The 20,525-nt window shown below is 37.3% G+C and overlaps 2 protein-coding genes, 1 long non-coding RNA gene and 1 pseudogene across 3 annotated transcripts; 2 read left to right on the top strand and 2 right to left on the bottom strand.

Moving 5' to 3' along the window:
* The first annotated feature begins 2,920 nt into the window (after positions 1–2,920).
* LOC147485543 (potassium channel AKT1 pseudogene) lies at positions 2,921–5,607 on the top strand (annotated as a pseudogene).
* Positions 5,608–9,615: 4,008 nt separating this feature from the next.
* Positions 9,616–10,250, bottom strand: LOC147485542 (uncharacterized). Its single transcript, XR_015203280.1, has 2 exons — positions 10,115–10,250; positions 9,616–9,775 (listed from the first exon to the last, which is right to left on the bottom strand). It is a non-coding gene; the product is annotated as an uncharacterized LOC147485542 (long non-coding RNA).
* Positions 10,176–17,033, top strand: LOC147485541 (CDPK-related kinase 1-like). Its single transcript, XM_086575242.1, has 11 exons — positions 10,176–11,227; positions 12,222–12,352; positions 12,850–12,891; positions 12,983–13,091; positions 13,237–13,315; positions 13,416–13,712; positions 13,802–13,914; positions 15,727–15,834; positions 15,929–15,991; positions 16,094–16,261; positions 16,526–17,033. Exons 1-11 carry the CDS (start codon positions 10,739–10,741, stop codon positions 16,661–16,663), a joined length of 1,737 nt encoding a protein of 578 aa, XP_086431368.1. The 5' UTR covers positions 10,176–10,738; the 3' UTR covers positions 16,664–17,033.
* A 1,704-nt stretch (positions 17,034–18,737) lies between these two features.
* Positions 18,738–20,325, bottom strand: LOC147485540 (uncharacterized). The gene has a single exon (XM_086571918.1). It carries the CDS (start codon positions 20,206–20,208, stop codon positions 18,922–18,924), a length of 1,287 nt encoding a protein of 428 aa, XP_086428044.1. The 5' UTR covers positions 20,209–20,325; the 3' UTR covers positions 18,738–18,921.
* Between the last annotated feature and the right edge of the window lie 200 nt (positions 20,326–20,525).

Below are 20,525 nucleotides of genomic sequence, written 5' to 3'. Positions count from 1 at the left end.
CCTTAGTTTTTTTTAAAAAAAACAAAAACTTATCTAAACTCTTAAAATTTTATATAGATCATTTTCAATCTTTCGACGGTGATGACGATGAGTATTGACAGTACACAAATGACATTGGCGATGATGTAGAGGTAGAAGAACCAGAGGAAGTACAAGACGGTAGGGGAGAAGAAGCCGAGGATGTCGCGCCGACTGATAGACATCTGTATGTACTTGAGTATCAAATGAACAACTTCGATTGACAATTTAATCCCAATGAAACACTTGATATGCAAGTTGTGTCTTCTACACGTGATACAAAACACATGTTGAGTCACGTGGCTAATTCACGGGTAATTAATTAGTTTTGATTAAATATTTTGAATATTATGCATTAATTAGTTGAGTTGGACCAATTCATTATTTATCTTATATGCATTATTTTTATTTTTCATAATATCAGCAAGTTATTGACTACTGAGTTAGATCGACTTTACTTGGTGTTAGAGAGTGGTTGAAGGTTATTAAGAGTTTGGATGAGTTTGTACATATTAGAGATAATATTATGTGTACACCTTTGGGTCTTTTGGTTGATGTAGATTATGAGAAGGTTGATTGGGCAGTAATCATAGCTTTAGTAGAAAGATGGTAGAATACAACTCATACATTTCATTTTCATTGTGCGGAGTTAGGGTTCACACCACTAGACTTCACCATGATTTCTGAGTTGAGTATCGGTATAGGCCAACCGATACCTTTTAATAAAAATTATGAGAACATTGGTAGTATGCTTATAAGTTTTCCTCACTTGGATGCGGATGCTTATGATTCTTTTGGTATTAAGTTATCCCATATTAAGACTGCATATATGGAACCCCTCTTGGATCGATACCACGGAGTTAGCTTTGATGTTCTACCTGGTAGTGTGGGTGCTGATGTGTATGTTATGGCTTTTTTGATGTTTTTTATTGGGCATGTTTTGTTTCCAAATGGTCATTCAACTGTACGACTTGGATATTATGCTTATGTTTCTGATTTGCATAATATGAGAGATTATGACCTTGGTAGCTCAATATATGCCACATTGATATCGACGTTAGATAAATCTTCACAGACATTCGGAAGTAGAAGTCCTCATATTGCAGGATTCACAGGACTTTTAGAGATTTGGTTTTATGAGTACTTTTGTTGTCTTTGTCATAACATAGACATGATTGCTGATACTCACCCTAAATTTGCTAGTTGGTCGAGGGGCCTCACTTGACTCATAACAGGGGCGATTAGAAATAATATCTGTATGGCTCGTGCTTTCGATTGATATTAGATCATTGTCATCTATTGAGTAGAGACTTTGGCGTTTGTCACGCCTTTGACAATCGGTTATGCGGTATGCTTGTGTTTTATCACATCACGAGTTGTTTTTTGCCGCGACGCGGTGGTAAGGTTTGAATGCGTGGCGGCGGATGTTGGAGACAGATGACTGAACGTTATGGAGTTCCATGTGCTCTCATACCAGATGTTAGTGATGCTAAGTCGTGGAGTAGAACTCAAGTTCATGAAGTTCATACCAGTTGTTGTCCTTGGCCAGATGCGTCTTCTTTTGTTGTTGAGCAGACTGCTGATCAGTATTATAGATGGTGGAACCGTGTCTCCATGGGTCCGTTGTTGCCCCCTGTTGGTCAGGCTAGCAATTTCGAGTTTGTGGGACTAGAAGGGATGAGACATGAGCTACGTATTCCTCATCCGCCACAGCCTGCTTACAACCCACAACCTCTGAATGCATATCATCCAGCTCCTATGTCTGCCAGTAATCCTCAGATGTTTGCCGTGTGTGGACCTGATAGGGAAGCTACTTACATTTCCATTCTTGAGGTGCCTGATGCTCGTTTCTATGAGTTAGAGCCGCAAATTGATCAGTATACCACGGTGAGTTTAGTTGTTTTATTTATCTTTTTCATTATATATATAATATGTACTAATACTGTATTTTATTGGATTTTTCGGTGAGGTTAGGAAAGATATGAGAACAAGGTTCAGTATGTTTGATGGGATGAGGGCTGCCGTGTATCATTATAGCCAAGAAAGAGAGGCATATTCTCAAACATATCAAGCAATCCCAATGTGCGATAACGAGACTCGAAAAGCGTATGAGGATATTCAACAAGTGTACACGCTTAACAACATCGAGGGGATATGAGGAACTTTTAGGGCCGAGGTAGTTAACTTTTCGTCTTGAGATAGAGAAGATCTTGGTTCTCAAGTTAGGAACTTAGAGGAGCAAACGGGAACATCCAAATAGAGAGAGAAGAGACATCGAGTGGTAAGGGGAAGAAGAGAGCTAAATAAATTTTATATAATATGATAGGTTTTGGATCATTTTGGATATCAAATACATAATCATAATCACTTTTATCATTTTTAGATACAATTACACAATTCCTAATTTCTTCAATTGCACAATTCTTAATTTCTTATTTTGCAGAGTTCCTAATTTTTAGAAAAAACGCATGCGGTGTTGGCAAAACTGCGCTAATAGAAGCCCAAGCCCAGACAGTATTGACAAAACCGCGCCATAGAAGCCCACTTAGCAGCCCAAGCCCATATGGTGTTAGAAAAGCCGAAAAACCGAGTTAGATATTTGATCAACACCAAAGCTGGAACCAAATTTAAACACCAAATTGTTGATGCTAGGAAAGTATCTCTCATAAAGATGCTCTTATTTATTTGTTTCTATTTTATTTTTTTATTTTTGGAAATATAAATATAATTTGGATACCACACGGAGTCGGAGTTATTAATTTGTACAACAATGCGCGGTAAAAGAGTCCGAAAGGAAAAAGGAAAAGGAGTCCGAATAGGATTTCATAGCCGCCGACCTTAAAATAGTTATAAAAATAACAAGAATATAAACAACAGAAGCACAACAATTGAAGGCTTCTAACGATCAAAGGGAGCAATGGAGTATTTAGGGAAGAAAGGTTTGTTTAGTATAGTAAACTTATGTCGTGAAGAAGAGATTTTAATAGATGATAGTCATCATTATAGTCTTTCACGTACAACACTTCCTTCTCTTGGTTTTAATAACGATAAAAAAAAGTTGTCTAGATTTATGGTTTCTCCCCTTGATCATCATTACAAAATATGGGTGAACTTTCTTGTGATCTTGGTAGTATATACGGCTTGGGCATCTCCCTTTGAATTTGGGTTCTTTGATAAACCAGAGGGAGTTCTACATATTAGTGACAATATTGTTAATGGATTCTTCGCCATCGATATAGTTTTAACTTTTTTTGTGGCCTACTTCGATAAGAATGAGTATGATTACATTACGGAGCCCAAAAAAATTGCTTGGAAGTATGCAACAACTTGGTTGGTTTTTGATGTTATATCCACCATTCCTACTGAACTAGTTCAGTTGACATTGTCTTCGACAACTCTTCAAACTTACGGTTTGTTCAACATGCTTCGTCTTTGGCGTCTTAGAAGAGTTAGTGCCATGTTTGCAAGATGGGAGAAAGACAAGAAGTACAACTATTTTTGGGTTCGATGCGTGAAGCTTATTTTTGTCACTCTATTTGCAGTTCATTGTGCTGCGTGTTTCTATTATTGCATTGCGGTTAATTACCATGTTCCTTCAAAAACATGGATTGGTGCATCAATGGGAAACTTTCATGATCAAAGCCTATGGATTCGGTATGTGACGGCAATGTACTGGTCTATCACAACTCTCTCAACTGTTGGCTATGGTGATCTGCATCCTGAAAATACAAGGGAGATGATTTTTGTGATTTTCTACATGCTATTTAATCTTGGATTAACTGCTTATTTGTTTGGAAATATGACAAACTTGGTTGTACATGGGACTAGTAGAACTAGAAATTTTCGGGATACAATTGAAGCTGCTACAGAGTTTGCACATAGGAACAAACTTCCAGACAGATTGCGAGAACAGATGCTTGCACATTTATGTTTGAAGCACAGAACAGATTCAGAGGGTTTACAACAGCAAGAGACACTTGATTCCCTTCCTAAAGCCATCCAATCAAGTATTGCACATTTTCTCTTCTTTCCTGTTGTTGAGAAGATATACTTGTTCAAAGGGGTGTCGAAAGACTTCCTTTTCCAGCTGGTCTCAGAGATGAAAGCTGAATATTTCCCTCCCAAGGAAGATGTGATTTTACAAAATGAAGCACCCACAGATTTTTATTTACTTGCCAGTGGTGCTGTGGATGTTTTGACGGATAAAGAAGTGGTTGTAAGAGAGGAAAGAGCAGCGGATATCTGCGGTGAGATTGGCGTGCTTTGTTACAAGCCACAACCATATACCATTCGTACAAAACGACTGAGTCTGCTGTTGCGCTTGAACCGGACTTCATTCTTGAATATTGTCCAAACTCATGTTGGGGACGGGACCATTATCAAGAACAATCTCCTTCAGCATTTGAAAGGATCAACAGATCTAAAATTGGAAGAATTTTTAATGGAGACGGAGAAAATGCTAGTTTGTGATAAGATGGACCTCTCACCTAGTCTGTGCTTTGCAGCAAGTAAAGGAGATGATCGTCTGTTACATAAGCTACTCAACCAAGATTTGTACCCAAATGAAGTAGACGAGAATGGACAAACAGCTTTGCATATAGCGGCATCTAAAGGAAGCGAAAAATGTGTCAGTCTTCTACTTGATTATGGGGCTCATCCCAATAGCAGAGATCTAGAAGGAAAAGTTCCTCTATGGGAAGCAATCGTTGGGAGGCATAAAAGTGTGATAAAATTGCTAATAAACAATGGAGCAAACCTATCTTCAGGCGATTTGGGTCAATTTGCATGCACTGCTGCTGAACAAAATAGTTTAGAGTTGTTAATGGACATAGTACATTATGGAGGGGATGTCAAGTTACCTAAGAGCGATGGATACACTGCGCTTCATGCTGCTGTTACCGAGGGGAACGTGGAAATAGTAAAAATTTTGTTAGACCATGGAGCTGAAATGGACAAACCCAGCTATGATGGCTGGACTCCAAGAAGTCTTGCAGAGCAGCAGGCTCATGAAGAGATAATAGCACTTTTCGAAGCCAAAGAAGAAATAATAAAACACCAATCCTCTGGTGGTGTAGTTCATGTGCCAATGACGAGAGTTATGGTGAAATATAAGAGTGAGCCTTCAATGCATCCTCCTTTTCCCGAAGGTACACCTACGACTGGGATGTGGGGAGATAACCGCCGAAGACGCAAGACAAGCAACTTCCATAATTCGATCTTTGGGATGGTGTCAGCTGCCGAGGCAGGTGATAAAAAGTCACTTTCTTCGGGCCCCTTGAATGCTGGGAACCGTGGGAATTACTCAGCCAGAGTGACTATTGGTTGTCCAGAGAAAGGGAATGTTGCTGGAAAGCTTGTATTCCTCCCAGGGTCCCTTCAAGAACTACTTGCGCTTGGTTCTAAAAAGTTTGGGATCATGGTCAGTAAAGTTCTAACTAAAGAAGGAGCTGAAGTTGATGAAATAGAATTGATTAGAGATGGTGATCATCTTATTCTTGTCAGTGATAGTTGGGCCTATGAACCAATCCAAACTATATGTAAAATTTAAATGAGATTTTCAATGTATATAAATGAAATTTTCTTCAATGTATAGCACTGGGCTATTCCCAACATGTAAAGGAGATTCAATGTATATATGCTGAAATTTTCTTTGATATAACTGGGCTATGTAAGACTGCAATGTGCTGTTTATTATTATGTAGATAACTCATAACAGAACCATCGAGCTTTTAGAGCCCAAGGGAAGTTTGGGATGAACCGGGCTAATTTCCTAGTCCAACTTCACAATTTTTCCTCTTCTTCAAATTAAAGTTTGACCTCTGTGTTAGAAACATAGAATAAATAAAAAATTTGCGAAACAATTCATAGAAGCTCAAATAATACAACAAAGAATCTAGAAGACCATATTCAGACCAACCAACTAATAAAAATCTTATTTTGGTTTCATATTAGACTGAGATTGTTTTGAGCTGCTTCCACCTAATTCAACCCTCCCAATTTCAATCTCAAGTCACAGGTAGGACACAAGCAACACTCACGGAAACCTTCATTTTTCTATATATGCATGTGAAAGGGGAGGGCAATAAACAACATCTTAACACTTCTTACAGAAATCGTCCGTTGGGATTATATTCATTATAGTTGGACAGTCTCGTATTGGTATCCAACCTACTTAATATGTTCATTACCTACCACATATAAACATGTAGAATTTTTTGTTTCTGGCAAATATGTGGACTATTGTATGCTCCTCGAAATATTCAAGGCCGTAGTTGTAAACATTGACATTTCACCCAGGTTCCTCGGGTACCTAGAATTGAATCATATACTGTATAATCAATTAATCATAGTTGGTCTTAGGGATATGATTTACTTGCTATCAAAGGTAAGGTTTTAGTTTGTTCAGTCTACATTCTGGCATCCATTCAGTGCCGTAAAAAACATATCATACTTAGTGTAAAGTGTTTATGTTTAACATTTCGTTTCGTACTTGATAGGTTCCTAAACTATAATAACCTCAAGAGTCAAGACTATCAGGAGCTCAGGGCTTAGCTTCACAATTAGAAACCTTCACAGCTTGACTGATTCCCTGAACCATATATTCATAGAGTACACACTTATCTGTTTTGAACATCTTTCAGACTCTAGCCGCCGTCTAATGTAGATACTGGCGCTTTATTTACACGAATCTAAAGTTATATCCATTAGACGACATCTGAGTAAAAAAGCACAGAACATGGTTCATTTTTTTCCCCCTTTTGTGACTACAGTAATTAGCATTATATTGTTATGACTATGTTCAATGCGTAGGGAGTTTGACCACATTAGATATAAGTTTATCTTAGCCATTGAATTCCTTGCAGTGAGCATAGGGCCATAGGCACACCTGTATGGCTGGATCCCATGTTCTTGCATATATATAACTTAGTATCTAAATTAATTAATCCAAGCCATCAATAGAGAGAATATATGCAAAGTCGGTACCTCCTTTTATACTCTATATCCTTTACTTATTAGCTTTATTCCATTTTAAAAGATGAGGTTGGAGAAGAGCTCAAGGAGGGAATCAAAGAAGTCTTTTGTCTTACACCATCAACCAATCTTCCATAAAGAAGAACAATGTTATTATCCCCATTGTTATTCTTTTCCCAGTTTGTATGATTTCTAGCTTTTTGTGGACCAAAGGAAGGTTCGATAAAAATGTAATCATAGGCATTATATATATGGTTTAGAATTTAGATGTTTCTTCTTTGGCTCAAAGCCTCAAAGTGTTCCTTAGCACATTAAGAGGGCCACAGAGGCCAGAAATAGACTTTGCGTGATTTTGTCACTATGAAGGCCACCTAGGCAGCAATTGACAAACCATTTATAGATAATAAGATCTTAAACAGTATGTAGCATTTTATTCTTCTCATATTGCTCCAAAAGCAGAACACAAACTATTGGTGGTATTAGTTAAAAAACTGGTGCATTTACACGTTTGTTTCTGGGAATATAGCTTTTTAGCATGTAAACATATCATATTTTAATTTCGCAGTACAAATAATCATTCAATGACATGCGCCTTCTCAAGGAAAGTTGCAGAAACCCTTGACACTGTTGCCAGTAACAAGCATAGCCAAAATCTCAAATTAGCTTCAAAGGGCTCAAATTAAAATTTACTCCAAGTATATAATATATGCTTTAGAAAATATCAAGTTGTCAACACACCAGGACGCGAAAGAAAAGGACGCCATTGTCCAACTCTCTGGCGTGTCTTACAAGTTACAACATAAATGTAATATGTTAAATCTTTCGTGACCGTATATAGTATCAAATTTCACGAAATTTTCTTCTATATGGTGCGATCGAACTCTCCAAGTTGACTTGACTCGATGAACTTTCAAATTAATGAGTTGTACCTAGTATATTTCTTTCTGCGTTTTAAAAATTAAGTCATTATTAGGTGAATATTTCGGGCTTCCCATAATACTGATTATTGATAGTTGCTGGGAGGTAGGGGACCTTGACCATGGGTGTTTTGCCCCTGCACATGAATGAGCCAACTACCCTATCAAGAAGGCGTTGGCAATAAAAGTGCAAATTAAGAAAAGCCACATTATTTGTACACACACATTGTTGGTCTTTGTAATTAAATGTGCGTAAAAGCTGTGCTGTGTTTGATACTGTTAGTGTACTTGAGTTTGGGAATTTATTGTCTTGATTGATATGGATTGATATAAAATTAGTTACTCGGCACTTCTGGAGTCTGGAATTCTGGATATATGGTGTCAACAATTAATGGAGCTATTGGCGAAATTGAAATCAAGATATGATGTATCAACGACCATGATTACCTGAGTGACTTGGACACTGTTGGCAAGACTTGATAATTATATGAGTATAAGCTGAGTGACTTGGACATCAAGAAATGTTCTTTATAGTTTTTAGCATGCGTAATGTTAGATTTGCAGGTTTTCAACTATTTGGGAGGTTAGATCACTCTAATTCCATATATTCAGGCTTTACGGGACTTTATTTTATGCCCCCTTGCCCAGTGGCACATAAAGACTGGTATTCTAATATGAGTACTCTTCTAATATTCTACTACTGTCGCTGACATTCTCATTTTATCTTTAACTTGCTATAGCAAAATTAATAATTGAGGCGAGCATTAATCATCATAGACAGAGTTATGCTCCAAGAATATAATTGTGTTACACTCTGCTCTGTACGTGCCATGCACAATTATGCGGTTCTACATACTCTTGTAGGAGTCGCAGCTACTTTGTTTTTTGGGCATTTTCTCAGGAGGGAACAAAATTTGATGGAGATCATATAAAATATAGAGAGAGTGAAAAAATTGTGTCTTGTGCATCTAGTACTGCCATACTTGGTCCAAGCAATTTGTTAAATAGCCTGTCACTGTGCGTCGTTGTAGAAGAGTAGAAGCCATTGTGTCGAACTCAAGAACTGGCCCTCAGTCCCTACTGGTACAAATCACAAATCATGAGATCACTAGTATGTAGCTTAAAATTTTGTTTGTACTGGGAAGTGGGAAGTGGGAAGTGCCGTACGCGCAAGGACAATTACTAGTTCCACATAGATATGACACATTGACATCCATATTTCACCAACTCTCCAACTATTTCATTTTACATTTCGCATTACTACTGGAGTGTAGTGCATGTGTTGACAAACCTTCATTACGGGCTGCTGGCAACAACATAAAAGTTGAGGTGTTTATTTATCACCATGGCTTTGCTTAAAAGATAACAAATGTTAGTTGGTTATTACGTACTGTATCAAATATATCACCTAAACAATCCAATGGTTAAGATCATCAGATGTATATGCGTATTATGAGGACCATCAGATGCACTAGACTGTGCAAAATGGCCCACAGAGGTTGGCAGTATTAATTTGCAATTACAAACGTGTGGTTAAGTTATAAAACACACTGAGTAGATAGATTGAGTTAAGTTTCTTTTTCAGGGCAGTTGTTAGGATCCTACTCGAATTTATATACGCATTCATGGGGCTTTCATTTCTGATGTGTCATTGTCTGATAATATTAATTACTAATAGGTAAACTCTGCTGATAGTTGAATCAGGAGGGAAAAAATATGTAAAGTCTTTTTCTGAAAAATTTCTTCAATGAAAGCAAGAGTACAACTTCTTTTAAATCATACTTTTTTCCGTGTTGTTTCGTCAGTCCTGAGCTTTCTTCCAAAAATGACAAGGATGAATTTGCAGTCTTAATCGGGTGTTTGAGACACTGCACCAAAAATCACAATAAATGAAAAACTTTGGGGAAGGGATATATATTCTTCAGGTTGTCGACATGGTACAAAATATGGTGTGTATCATAAAAATGTAAACATCATTTTAGCATTAAAATCCATCACATTCCATCAGTTTCATTGAAAACTACCAAAGATGCAAAAAAATCTTGAAAATATCAAAATTTCAAAGTTCATCTTGTCAGAATTTCGCAGATTTCCAAATTAATGTTTCAAGTCTTTCAACAACAAAAGAAAGTGAAAAACAGACACATTCCAACAACATATAAAACAGTCTTAAACATGTGAAATCAAAAAATGACTTGTAACCATACCCTGTACAGAAGTATTTGTACTCTACTAGTCCCTACTTACACAAACAGATTAACACACTCCCTAGATTATTGGGATCAAAGAGACACACATGACAGTCTGTCCATTCTTTCAAAACAAAAAAGTAACAAACAGCCCAAGCCAATATTAGATTGCTTGTAAGAAAGTTCAGTTTCCCAGTTTTCCACCCAAAAACCAAAACAAAAAACCCCTCCAACAATTAAGCTCTGCATTAATAATCACTAATCAGAATATAACCCAAAAAGAAAAAGCAGCTAAAGGAAAAAACTTTTCTTTTCCTTCTTTTTCTCACAGTAGACTTTTTTGAAGCATCTTATTTCTTATATTCCCTCTTTGTAAATCCATTCATTCTTGCTATCTTGATAACCCTCTTATCTCTTCTTTATATTTGTATTGAATCTGCTTATTGCTTTTTCTGCTTGCTTTTATGGCTACAAGTTCATATTTTGATACTAGAATTAGAATGAAATTGGATTTTCACTTTGTTGGTATGCTTCTTTTGAGTTTATTTCATTAAAAGATTGAAACTTTGATCTGGGGCTATTAGATTTTCTAAGTTTTAGTTGGTGTAATTGTCATTTTTGTTAGTTTTTGAAGAAGTTACAATGGGAATTTGTCATGGGAAACAAATTGAAAAGCCAGAAACTCAATCAGAAGACCCAATTGTTGTTCATAGTCATGTTGAAGTTTCAACAATTTCAGCAGAACCCAAAAAATCGTCAAGTTTTCCATTTTATAGCCCAAGTCCACTACCAAGTTTTTTTCAAAACTCACCTGCTAATTCTTCAACTGTTTCAACTCCTCTTAGAATCTTCAAACGTCCATTTCCACCCCCATCACCTGCTAAACATATTAAAGCATTGCTTCGTCGTAGGCACGGTTCTGTGAAGCCAAATGAAGCCTCAATTCCAGAAGGAAGTGAGGTTGAAGTTGGGCTGGATAAAAGTTTTGGGTATACAAAGCAGTTCTATACTAAGTATGAGCTTGGAGAAGAAGTGGGGCGTGGGCATTTTGGGTATACTTGTTCTGCAATGGTAAAGAAGGGGGATTTGAAAGGACAAGAAGTTGCTGTCAAAGTTATTCCAAAATCAAAGGTTCCTGATTTTGTTTGTTATATTGTTTTGTTGTTTATGATAAATTTAATTGGGAATTTGTTCTTTCATTAGTTGACAATCATGAGACTTGTAGATTCTTATACTTGTTATTAGCACGTTTATCTGTGAAAAGTATTGCTATTATGTGCATCCGCCTGTATCTGCGTCAATTTTAGGTGATTTGCGTGCATGGGAATGTGTCTCAGAATTTTAAGATGGAGTCTAGTCTCATTATATGTACCTGGAATTCGTATTGTCGAAATGAATTAGTTTACTAAGTAGAGGTGAGATACTGTATTTATCTTTCAGAATGATTATGTCGCAAATTTATTGGTATTAACTTACTGACGTTAACTATAAAATCTACAGATTAGTTACTTTGAAGTACATAATGTATGTATAATTTAATTTGAAGTATCGGTCTAATCATGGCATCTATTACTGCCGTGGTGCATGATCACATATATCACTAATTTAAGGGTACTAGTGTTTGTTTTGATACAAATGTTATATATTAAAAAAGCGGGAAATTAACAACACACAATATCAGCTTGCTCTCTTGATGAGATTCACATCTTCTGCTTAGCATTCTACTGAACCAATGTCTTAGCATGCATATTAGCAAACTACTATATGCTCTACATTAATGTATTTATTAATTCTTGTCTGTGCCCAGCAACACTTACGAAACAACCATGTCCGAACAAACTCCACCAATCACTCTGCCTCTTTTGGAACTCCACTCCAGATGCCTTTGACACTGTTTTGACACACCACTCACCGTGCCTACCTATAGTCACATCAAAGGAACACCACAGTCCAAATGAAGTCTAGCTATTAACATCCACTCAACCCATTCCCATTTCCTTAATTCTTTTGATACTGCATGCTTGAAAATTGAGTGCAAAGGACCGAAAGTCAACTTCTTATATCTTGTAACTTGCACTGTTACATGTCCTTGGTTTTTTCTCATGATAGTATAATGTTTTGGCAGATGACCACAGCAATTGCGATTGAGGATGTACGAAGAGAAGTCAAAATATTACGTGCTCTAAGTGGACATAAGAACCTAGTGCAGTTCTATGATGCCTATGAAGATGGCGACAATGTCTATGTAGTGATGGAGTAAGTTTCCTTTCCCGATTCTGGGTTTTATTAAAGCAGATAACTGTTTTTCAGTTGCTGCTGCTGATGGAAGATATTTTCTTCCTTTGTATGTATTGTCGTCATATCTTGATGAAGATATGTTATGGACTTATAGTACATAGTGTATAGGCCATAAGGAACACCATAGGTGGCATTGTTAGATGTATTGAGAGAAGATGACTTAGACTCCTTGGTGCTTAGTTCCGGTTGTCGTGGTACCACAGTAAAGAACTGAATCATTATATTATGTAGAACCTACTGAGGGTATCTTTTATGGCTAAGCTCTTCCAAGTAGATGTTAATATTTTGCTATAAAAGTTCGATTTTCTTGGAAAGGAAGGCAGTAAAACCATTGGCTATTTGAATTTCATTATATAGTTTGGCATAATGTTACGAATGTAATCGATAAAAATAAAAAAGTTTAAATGAAGTAGCTTCTTTTCCAACACCGTTTGAACATTTTCTGTACTCTGCAGATTGTGCAAAGGAGGTGAATTGCTGGATAGGATACTCGCAAGGTATAATGTTTCTGTTACGAAGTTGACATGTTATCAGTTCCAAACCAATGCGCTCACACCCACTAGGTAATTTACTTGTTTGTGTATTTAGGGGAGGAAAATACTCAGAGGAAGATGCGAAGGCTATTATGACCCAGATACTAAGTGTTGTCGCTTTCTGTCATCTCCAAGGCGTCGTTCATCGTGACCTTAAGCCCGAGGTACATTACTGAAACTTAAATTAATATAGAAAGGAGTCTTCAGGTTAAACTCAAATTAAACATAAATTAGGAAGTTTTTAGTTGAACAAACTGTCTGCTTTTATATTGAATATTCTCTATATTGACATGCTATATTTGGGTTTAGAATTTCTTGTTTAGTTCAAAAGACGAGGACTCCCCTCTGAAGGCGATTGATTTTGGATTATCTGATTTTGTAAAGCCAGGTAAGATATACTTGTTGCGCTTTTCTCCTCCTATATACTTACTGAGCTTTTCTCCTTCATCACGCTTATGACTTTTACATCTTGACTTTTTTTCGTGCAGATGAAAGATTGAATGACATTGTAGGAAGTGCATATTATGTTGCTCCGGAGGTTCTGCATAGAGCTTACAGCACAGAGGCTGACATGTGGAGTATTGGTGTGATTGCATACATTCTTCTCTGTGGAAGTCGCCCTTTTTGGGCCCGAACTGAGTCAGGCATCTTCCGAGCTGTGTTGAAGGCAGACCCCAGTTTTGAGGAGGCCCCTTGGCCTTCTTTGTCATCCGATGCCCGAGACTTCGTCAAGGGATTATTGAACAAAGATTTTCGTAAAAGATTGACCGCTGCTCAGGCTCTTAGTAAGTTATTATACCCCAGTATATAATATATGATCAATGCAAGTGATATACATATGATCTAAACATCACAACTTAATTTCTGTGCGTAGGTCATCCTTGGCTTTCTAGTAATCAAGTTAGAAAGATTCCATTGGATATCGTTATATACAAATTCGTAAAAGCTTACATATGCTCATCTTCTTTGCGGAAGTCAGCTCTGGGGGTATGTCATTCTGCTTATGTCCCAGCTCTTTTTAATCTGGTTAATATATGGTAAATTGATGGAAATGGTTATATATGCACAGTATAATGTCCCTTTTAAGTTTAGAAAGATAGAGAACGCTTAAATGAAGCACTGCAGTATATTTGTTTCTCTATATCAGAGAAACAGCCATCTAGGGTTTTCCCGATCTCAATAGATTAATTGGCAGTATACATCTGTCGATAAAAAAAAATGTACGTCTACAAATTGATTGAAAGACGTCCAGGCTCCTGACCATCAGACCATAACATCTTTACCATATTCTTGATTATCCAGAAACTGAGTTTTTGTGCTGTAACAAGGCTTCCTAAGTTTTGGAATCCTGCTAGACTAGGTGATTCAGCATTTCAGCCTTGGTCTTGTTCTACCTAGTCTCAAATACAGAACAACTTTTTGATGTACTTTGATTAAGGAATTCACTCATTTACTTGTTCATTATTTTTTACATCATTTCATAATTCTTTCGTGCATCACTGCATCACTTACTCTGTTAAGGTTTTCCAAATTGTGCTCATCCAGATTTTTTCCCGCAATCATATTGTGAGCATACCTACGAATACAGGGGCTGTTAAACATAGAATGTGTTGGACCCAGGTTGTGTCCAATCACAACCTATCCATTTCAGATAGAGATGTTTTGAACACCAAATGAACAGTAGCTGTCAGACTTGATGCGATATATATCTGACTACTTTGTACTCCGCAAACAAGATCTGACCTGTTACTGAATTACTTGAAGTGGTTCTAGTTGGGTTGGACTGGGTAATCTAAATCTAGCATTTTGACTGGTTTCCCTACTTAGTTTATAATGAAAGTGATAGAGCTCTGAAACATCAGGAAAAATCATCCATAAAACATCAATAATTATAGATCATCTTAGGGTCAAAATGTTTTCACATGTAGAAACTCCAAAGGTTGATTATGTAAGGAGAATAAGCAACATGAGTGTGGTGGAAGCTGTTACATGGCATAACAGTGTCTCTGAGCATAAGACGGTGAACAGTTTGCATCAGACATCTGAATTATAACAACGAAAATGATGTTATAGTATTGATTTACTAAAAATGTTCTGATGCTGGTGTCATCCTGAAGATCTTAGCCAGAGCTTTCCAACTACACTGATTAAACTATCGATGCGAATTCAAAGTTTGACGGTGTAGAACCAAGGTAAAAACAACAATATCTTAAGACTTTTAGTATATCAATTTTCAAATATCGTTTTTGGTAAAAAAAAACCTTCGGACTTTGGTCTAAAGATGAGATTATTGTTGCCATTTGCTAGTATGGGTAGGACCAGTTTTTGAGATAAGGACGGAAAAGACATGGTTTACTTACTGGTTCGAGTATATACCATCATTCACATACAAGCACATGTTTTTGTTACAGCTTCTTCTCTAAATCTAACTACTTTAAAGAAAACTGTCTCGTGAACAGTGATATTTTCCTCTTATACCCCTGAACATATTTGGTTATTACAATTATTATTAAAAGGTAAATACGTAAATAAGATATGTTATGGAAGGGTAAGACCGGTATTTGACCGGTAAAATTTAGACGTTTCCCCCTGGTTTTAACACATTATCCTCAGTTTTGCAAATATTTGCAATATTGCCACTGTCCAAAAAGCTGACAGAAATTGAAACATTGCCCTCATTTTTTGTGAACAATTACAGCATTACCACTGCCCAAAAAAACTGCCCGCTCACGTGGCGTAGCCACGTGTCAGTTTGCTAGTCATAGTTTAATGCTAACTTTGTCTCCTTGAGCTTGACAGGCTCTTGCAAAGACATTGACAGTGGCTCAGCTAGTTTACTTCCATGAGCAATTTACGTTATTAGGGCCAAATAAAAGTGGATATATTGCTATGCAGAATTTTAAGACGGTCAGTCTCTCTCTCTCTCATCCTACCTCCTATTTTTTCTTTCTTTTTGTCTTCTATTTTCTCAAAGTTTTCTAAATGATGCTGAAATGTGCAGGCACTGGTGAAGCACTCTACTGATGCCATGAAGGATTCACGAGTTCTTGATTATGCCCAAATGGTAGTGATTTCAGGAACATTCCCCGGATTTGTGTATGGTTTTCATGTATGAATGAATCTCTTAAAAGATCCCAGAAGAATCTCATGTTACATTGTTTTACAGGTGAGTTCACTTCAATATAGAAAATTAGATTTCGAAGAATTTTGTGCTGCTGCAATTAGTGTGCACCAGCTGGAAGGAATGGATAGTTGGGAGCAGCATGCATGTCGTGCATATGAGCTCTTTGAAAAGGATGGGAACAGACCAATAATGATTGAGGAACTTGCCTCGGTACGTTTATGTTTACTGTATGCCTCTGCATTTTAGGATTGGCTAGTGGGTCAATTTGTCATTATAAATCCTTCAAGTAATTGTCATTATAAATCGTTTTAAGTAATTATCATTTAATACTATTTCCATATAATTTAAGGTTGATGTGCTTATCTTCTTTTGGATATTATATATATTTTTAAAGGAGGCTATTACTGATATTCTTTATTTCCTGCTGTTACGTGTACATAATCTCTAATGATTTTTCTACTAATTTGGTTTCAGGAACTTGGGCTTAGCCCATCTGTACCTGTTCATGTAGTTCTCCAGGATTGGCTAAGACATTCAGATGGCAAACTCAGTTTCTTGGGATTTGTCAGACTTCTTCATGGGTTGTCTTCCCGCGTACTGCAGAAGTCCTGAAATAAAATAGTGGTTTAGAATGATAGACTGTCCATCTTTTGTGGATGCTGCCTCCCCTAACTCAGAGATTTTAAGGTAAGGCTGAATCTGCCGGAGGCAACATAACCAGAGACAAAGTGTTCTGAGCTCTGACCCCAAGATCAGCAAAGCAAAAGTAGCAAGTCAAGACCAGAGTTGACTCAGTGAAATGCAGCATAAGCCATGTTTGGCATAATAAGACACGCGTTGTGTGTTTTGTATTGTATCCTGTGTTATGTCCAAACGTGCGGAATGTATTTCTTTTTGTATTCCATGTTTGTGCATTGATGTGAAAGAGGATTGTACAGATAGGTCATGTAATAGATATTCAAAATAAAAAACTTTTAGGCGAGTTTGGTCTTTCTTGATGCCTTGCTTGTTCCTCTGGCAATGATTACTGTGCTTTTTGAGTCTTGCCCTGGTACTGTCGGAAACATGCTGCTCAACTCTTAAAATTTGAGTAACTAACAAGTCAGTTTTGGGCACTTATTTGAGTATCATAAAAAAGTAGAAGCGGGTGAGTTGTTTGAAGTTAGAGAGTGGGGCCGGGTTGCCCCCAGCAGCCTCATTCCTGTTTTCTCTCTTCTCAGTTCTCATCCATGTTTTACACAAATCTTGAAATGTTTCCACAGGTCCAACCACTTTGCCCGACTTTACTGAGTTCGTTATATTTCTGTCCTGCTTGATAAGTTTTCCCGCATGATGGGCAAATATGGAAGAGGGAAAACATTTTCCCATTATATAATTTGCCGGCAAATTACCAGCAGGAAAATAACTATTTGCCGCTGCTTGTTTCGTCGAGAGGCAAATGTTGGCAAATGTCATTTGCCAAGTTTGCCGGTGCTTGATAACCCAAAAAAATTTGCCGGCAAATTCGGCAAATATTTTTAACCCTAGATCAAAGTGACTTCTCTCGCTCTCTCCTTTGTATTCTCTCTCTCTCTGTTAAGGTAGCCGACCTCTTCCTCTTTTAATTCGAATCAAAGTTAGAAATTTACTCAAGTTTTGCCATTCTTACTTCTCTTCCTGTTTTTTTATTTGTTTAATCAAGTAACTTATGTCATCAAATACTTAATCAAATCTCCTAATGCCAATATAACACGATACATTATCACACAAACTCAACAGCACCACTATCGACAAATTTACATTGTTTTACATTAGAATGTAGTTGCATGGAGTTCTATGATCGAAGGATACAGTTAACCATGGACTAGGTTTAGAAGCATTGGAACTTTTTGGCTGTATGGTGGATGATGGTGTCAAACCTAAGAGCATCACCATTTTAAGCTTACTTTCTGCTTGTATTCATTCTGCCCGTGAGGGTTGTACAGTTTTTAGTTACACAGCCAGATTTGGTGTGAAACACGATTTAAATCACTATGTATTGGCATGGTAGATCTCTTTGGTCGATGTAGAGATCTCCGAGAAGCAAAGGAAATAATTTTGAAAATGGTAGATCTCTTATCCTCCTTCAACGTAATCAATAATAACACCCAGAACACTAACAACTACCAAGAAACAGAGATTCCCACTCGGACCTGCACTAAAGAAAATAATGAAACTAGGCCAAAACATAAAGAAGGTAACATTATCCGACCACTAAAGAAGATAATGAAACTAGGCCAAAACATAAAGAAGGTAACATCATAAGCCCTTTTATTAGTATCTCTATCTACTGATCTCTTTCTTCAATTTCTCATCGAGAAAACATCCGAATTCGCTGTTGAGAATAAACAAAAGATTATCAAACTATCTAAGCTTCAGGAGGGCGTTGTATAACAGAAAGATTATCAAACTTAAGAGCATAGAATAATATAATTCAATTATTCATGATGAACTATCTGATCTTGGTTATGGCAATTTTAGAATTTCCACATAAGATCACATATTGCGCATTGGTTTGTGGATGCTGATGATCTGATACCGATTTATATGTGTTACCATTGGAAAAAACTGGCTACTTGGGTTGGGGAAAGGGGTTATTTATACAGATTTCCCATAAAATTTCTACTTGTCTAAAAAATATGACTTGTGTTTCATGTAGATTAGTGAATCATTCAAAAGTTCCCTTCATAAAATTGAAGAAATATCGAATGTGTTCTTTAATCTTTCGAACTTAACATTAAAATCGAAAAAAACAGAAACAGAATGAAACTTGAATATACCAGTAGAATTCTCTTTCTATGAATCTTTTTTTTGATCGATAGAATTCTCTTTCTATGACAAGACAATGAAAATTACATTGCAATACAATCTTGAAAATTGGTTCCACCACCAACACAGTAAGCAGACCGATTCAGAACATTGGCGAACAAATAGCTTCCTTGTGCGGAGTTTACCCTAGTAACTTGAAATGTCAAACATCCAAAACCATATTGTTCCTCATATGTGCCCCAATGTCTACATCTGTCGTACCAAAGAACAAATAAAGATCCATTTCCTAAATTAAGAACACGTCCAAAACAAGTGTCACACATATCTAAACCTTGGACTGGGCTTTCAAAGCAAACACCATTAGCACAATCATAAGCAAGCACATCTCCATGGTCAAAACTAAATATTAAATCCCCAACAACAACAGATCCAAGAGACCAACCCATTGGTTTGCAAAAAGGAACTGAGATTTGAGTCCACAACCCATTTATCACGTCAAAAGAGGATGCACGGGCACCCTGAACCCAAATAATCTTATCCCCGTTAGCAACAAGAGCTGTAGAAATGTCTTCACAACCCTTAATAGTGAGTTCAGGAGGAGGGTCGGCAAGAGGGGAGAATAGGTTAGTTTCAGGATTATAGACTTCAGCCCATGGTTTTGGACAAAATTTATTATCTCCGAACACATAGATTTTGCCGTGTGTAGCAACTAGTGCAGGAGTAGCCCTCTTGGCAAGCAACTGAGTGGGCTCCTTTCGCCATTCAAAACTGTCAACCTTGCTATTAGTATCGAAAGAGAAGACATCAGCAGAACCTTGAGCAAGAATCTCACTCAAATTTCCACGAATATAACCACCCATCATAAAGATCTTGGACCCTAGAGCAACAGAACCACTATACAAAGCAATTTCAGGGTAAGGGACTATGCAAACTGGAGCTAAAACAGATTCACTACTGTAACAGTTTATATTCTTCCTAGGATCGATTTTGTACCAATGAACACCGTTTTCCAGAGAATAATTGATGAACAATTCCTTCACATGTTCGGATGAAGACCGTAATGGGCTGACCTTCAATTCAGACTGTTCACTCCTGCCTTTATCATCCGCCATCTCCAAGCCTGGGCAGCGACGCAAATACGAGGACGAAGACCCTAAAGGGCTGACCTTCAAATCAGACAGTTCGCTCCCGACTTTATCATCCCTCGTCTCCAGGTATGAGCAACCACGCAGAGACGACTGTAAAGGGCTGACCTTCGAATCAGACACTTCACTCCTGCTTTTATCATCATCTATCTTTCTCTTCTTCTCGATGACTTCGTAGAGGCTATCGGCACACCGTTCGCAATCTCCTCTCTTTCCCGAGGCCATTGGTGAATTTGACGAAAAAAAAATCAATTGCAGAAGATGATTTAGATAAATTATGATGAACTTTATCAAATTAAATTTAGGTTGGTTTGGACATCTTATTTATACACCCAGAATAGACATCCGTTTCAATTTAGGAGTTTGGAAACGCGTTTTCTTGCCACACGGGCTTCTTTGTGCGTATGTTGACAGTGGGCGGTATTGGTCCACGTGTCTCACAGCCTCTCATGCTCTGGCCACATTACCGAGTTTTAGAAAACTAGCCTTTAAGCCCGGTCCGGCTAGTTAAGACTAAAACACTTCAAAATGTGTACTTTGGA

The sequence above is a fragment of the Coptis chinensis genome, chromosome 7, assembly GCF_015680905.1.
Source record: "Coptis chinensis isolate HL-2020 chromosome 7, ASM1568090v1, whole genome shotgun sequence".
Classification (NCBI taxonomy): Eukaryota; Viridiplantae; Streptophyta; class Magnoliopsida; order Ranunculales; family Ranunculaceae; genus Coptis; species Coptis chinensis.
The sequence above is the reverse complement of the archived record's forward strand: the minus strand, read 5'-3'. Positions and strand labels throughout refer to the sequence as shown.

Coding starts and splice junctions, on each gene's coding strand:
- LOC147485541 (XM_086575242.1), top strand. CDS start 10,739: ATGGGAATTTGTCATGGGAAACAAATTGAAAAGCCAGAAACTCAATCA. Junction 11,228..12,221: donor AAGTTATTCCAAAATCAAAG/GTTCCTGATTTT, acceptor ATGTTTTGGCAG/ATGACCACAGCAATTGCGAT. Junction 15,992..16,093: donor TTCTTGATTATGCCCAAATG/GTAGTGATTTCA, acceptor ATTGTTTTACAG/GTGAGTTCACTTCAATATAG.
- LOC147485540 (XM_086571918.1), bottom strand. CDS start 20,208: ATGGCCTCGGGAAAGAGAGGAGATTGCGAACGGTGTGCCGATAGCCTC.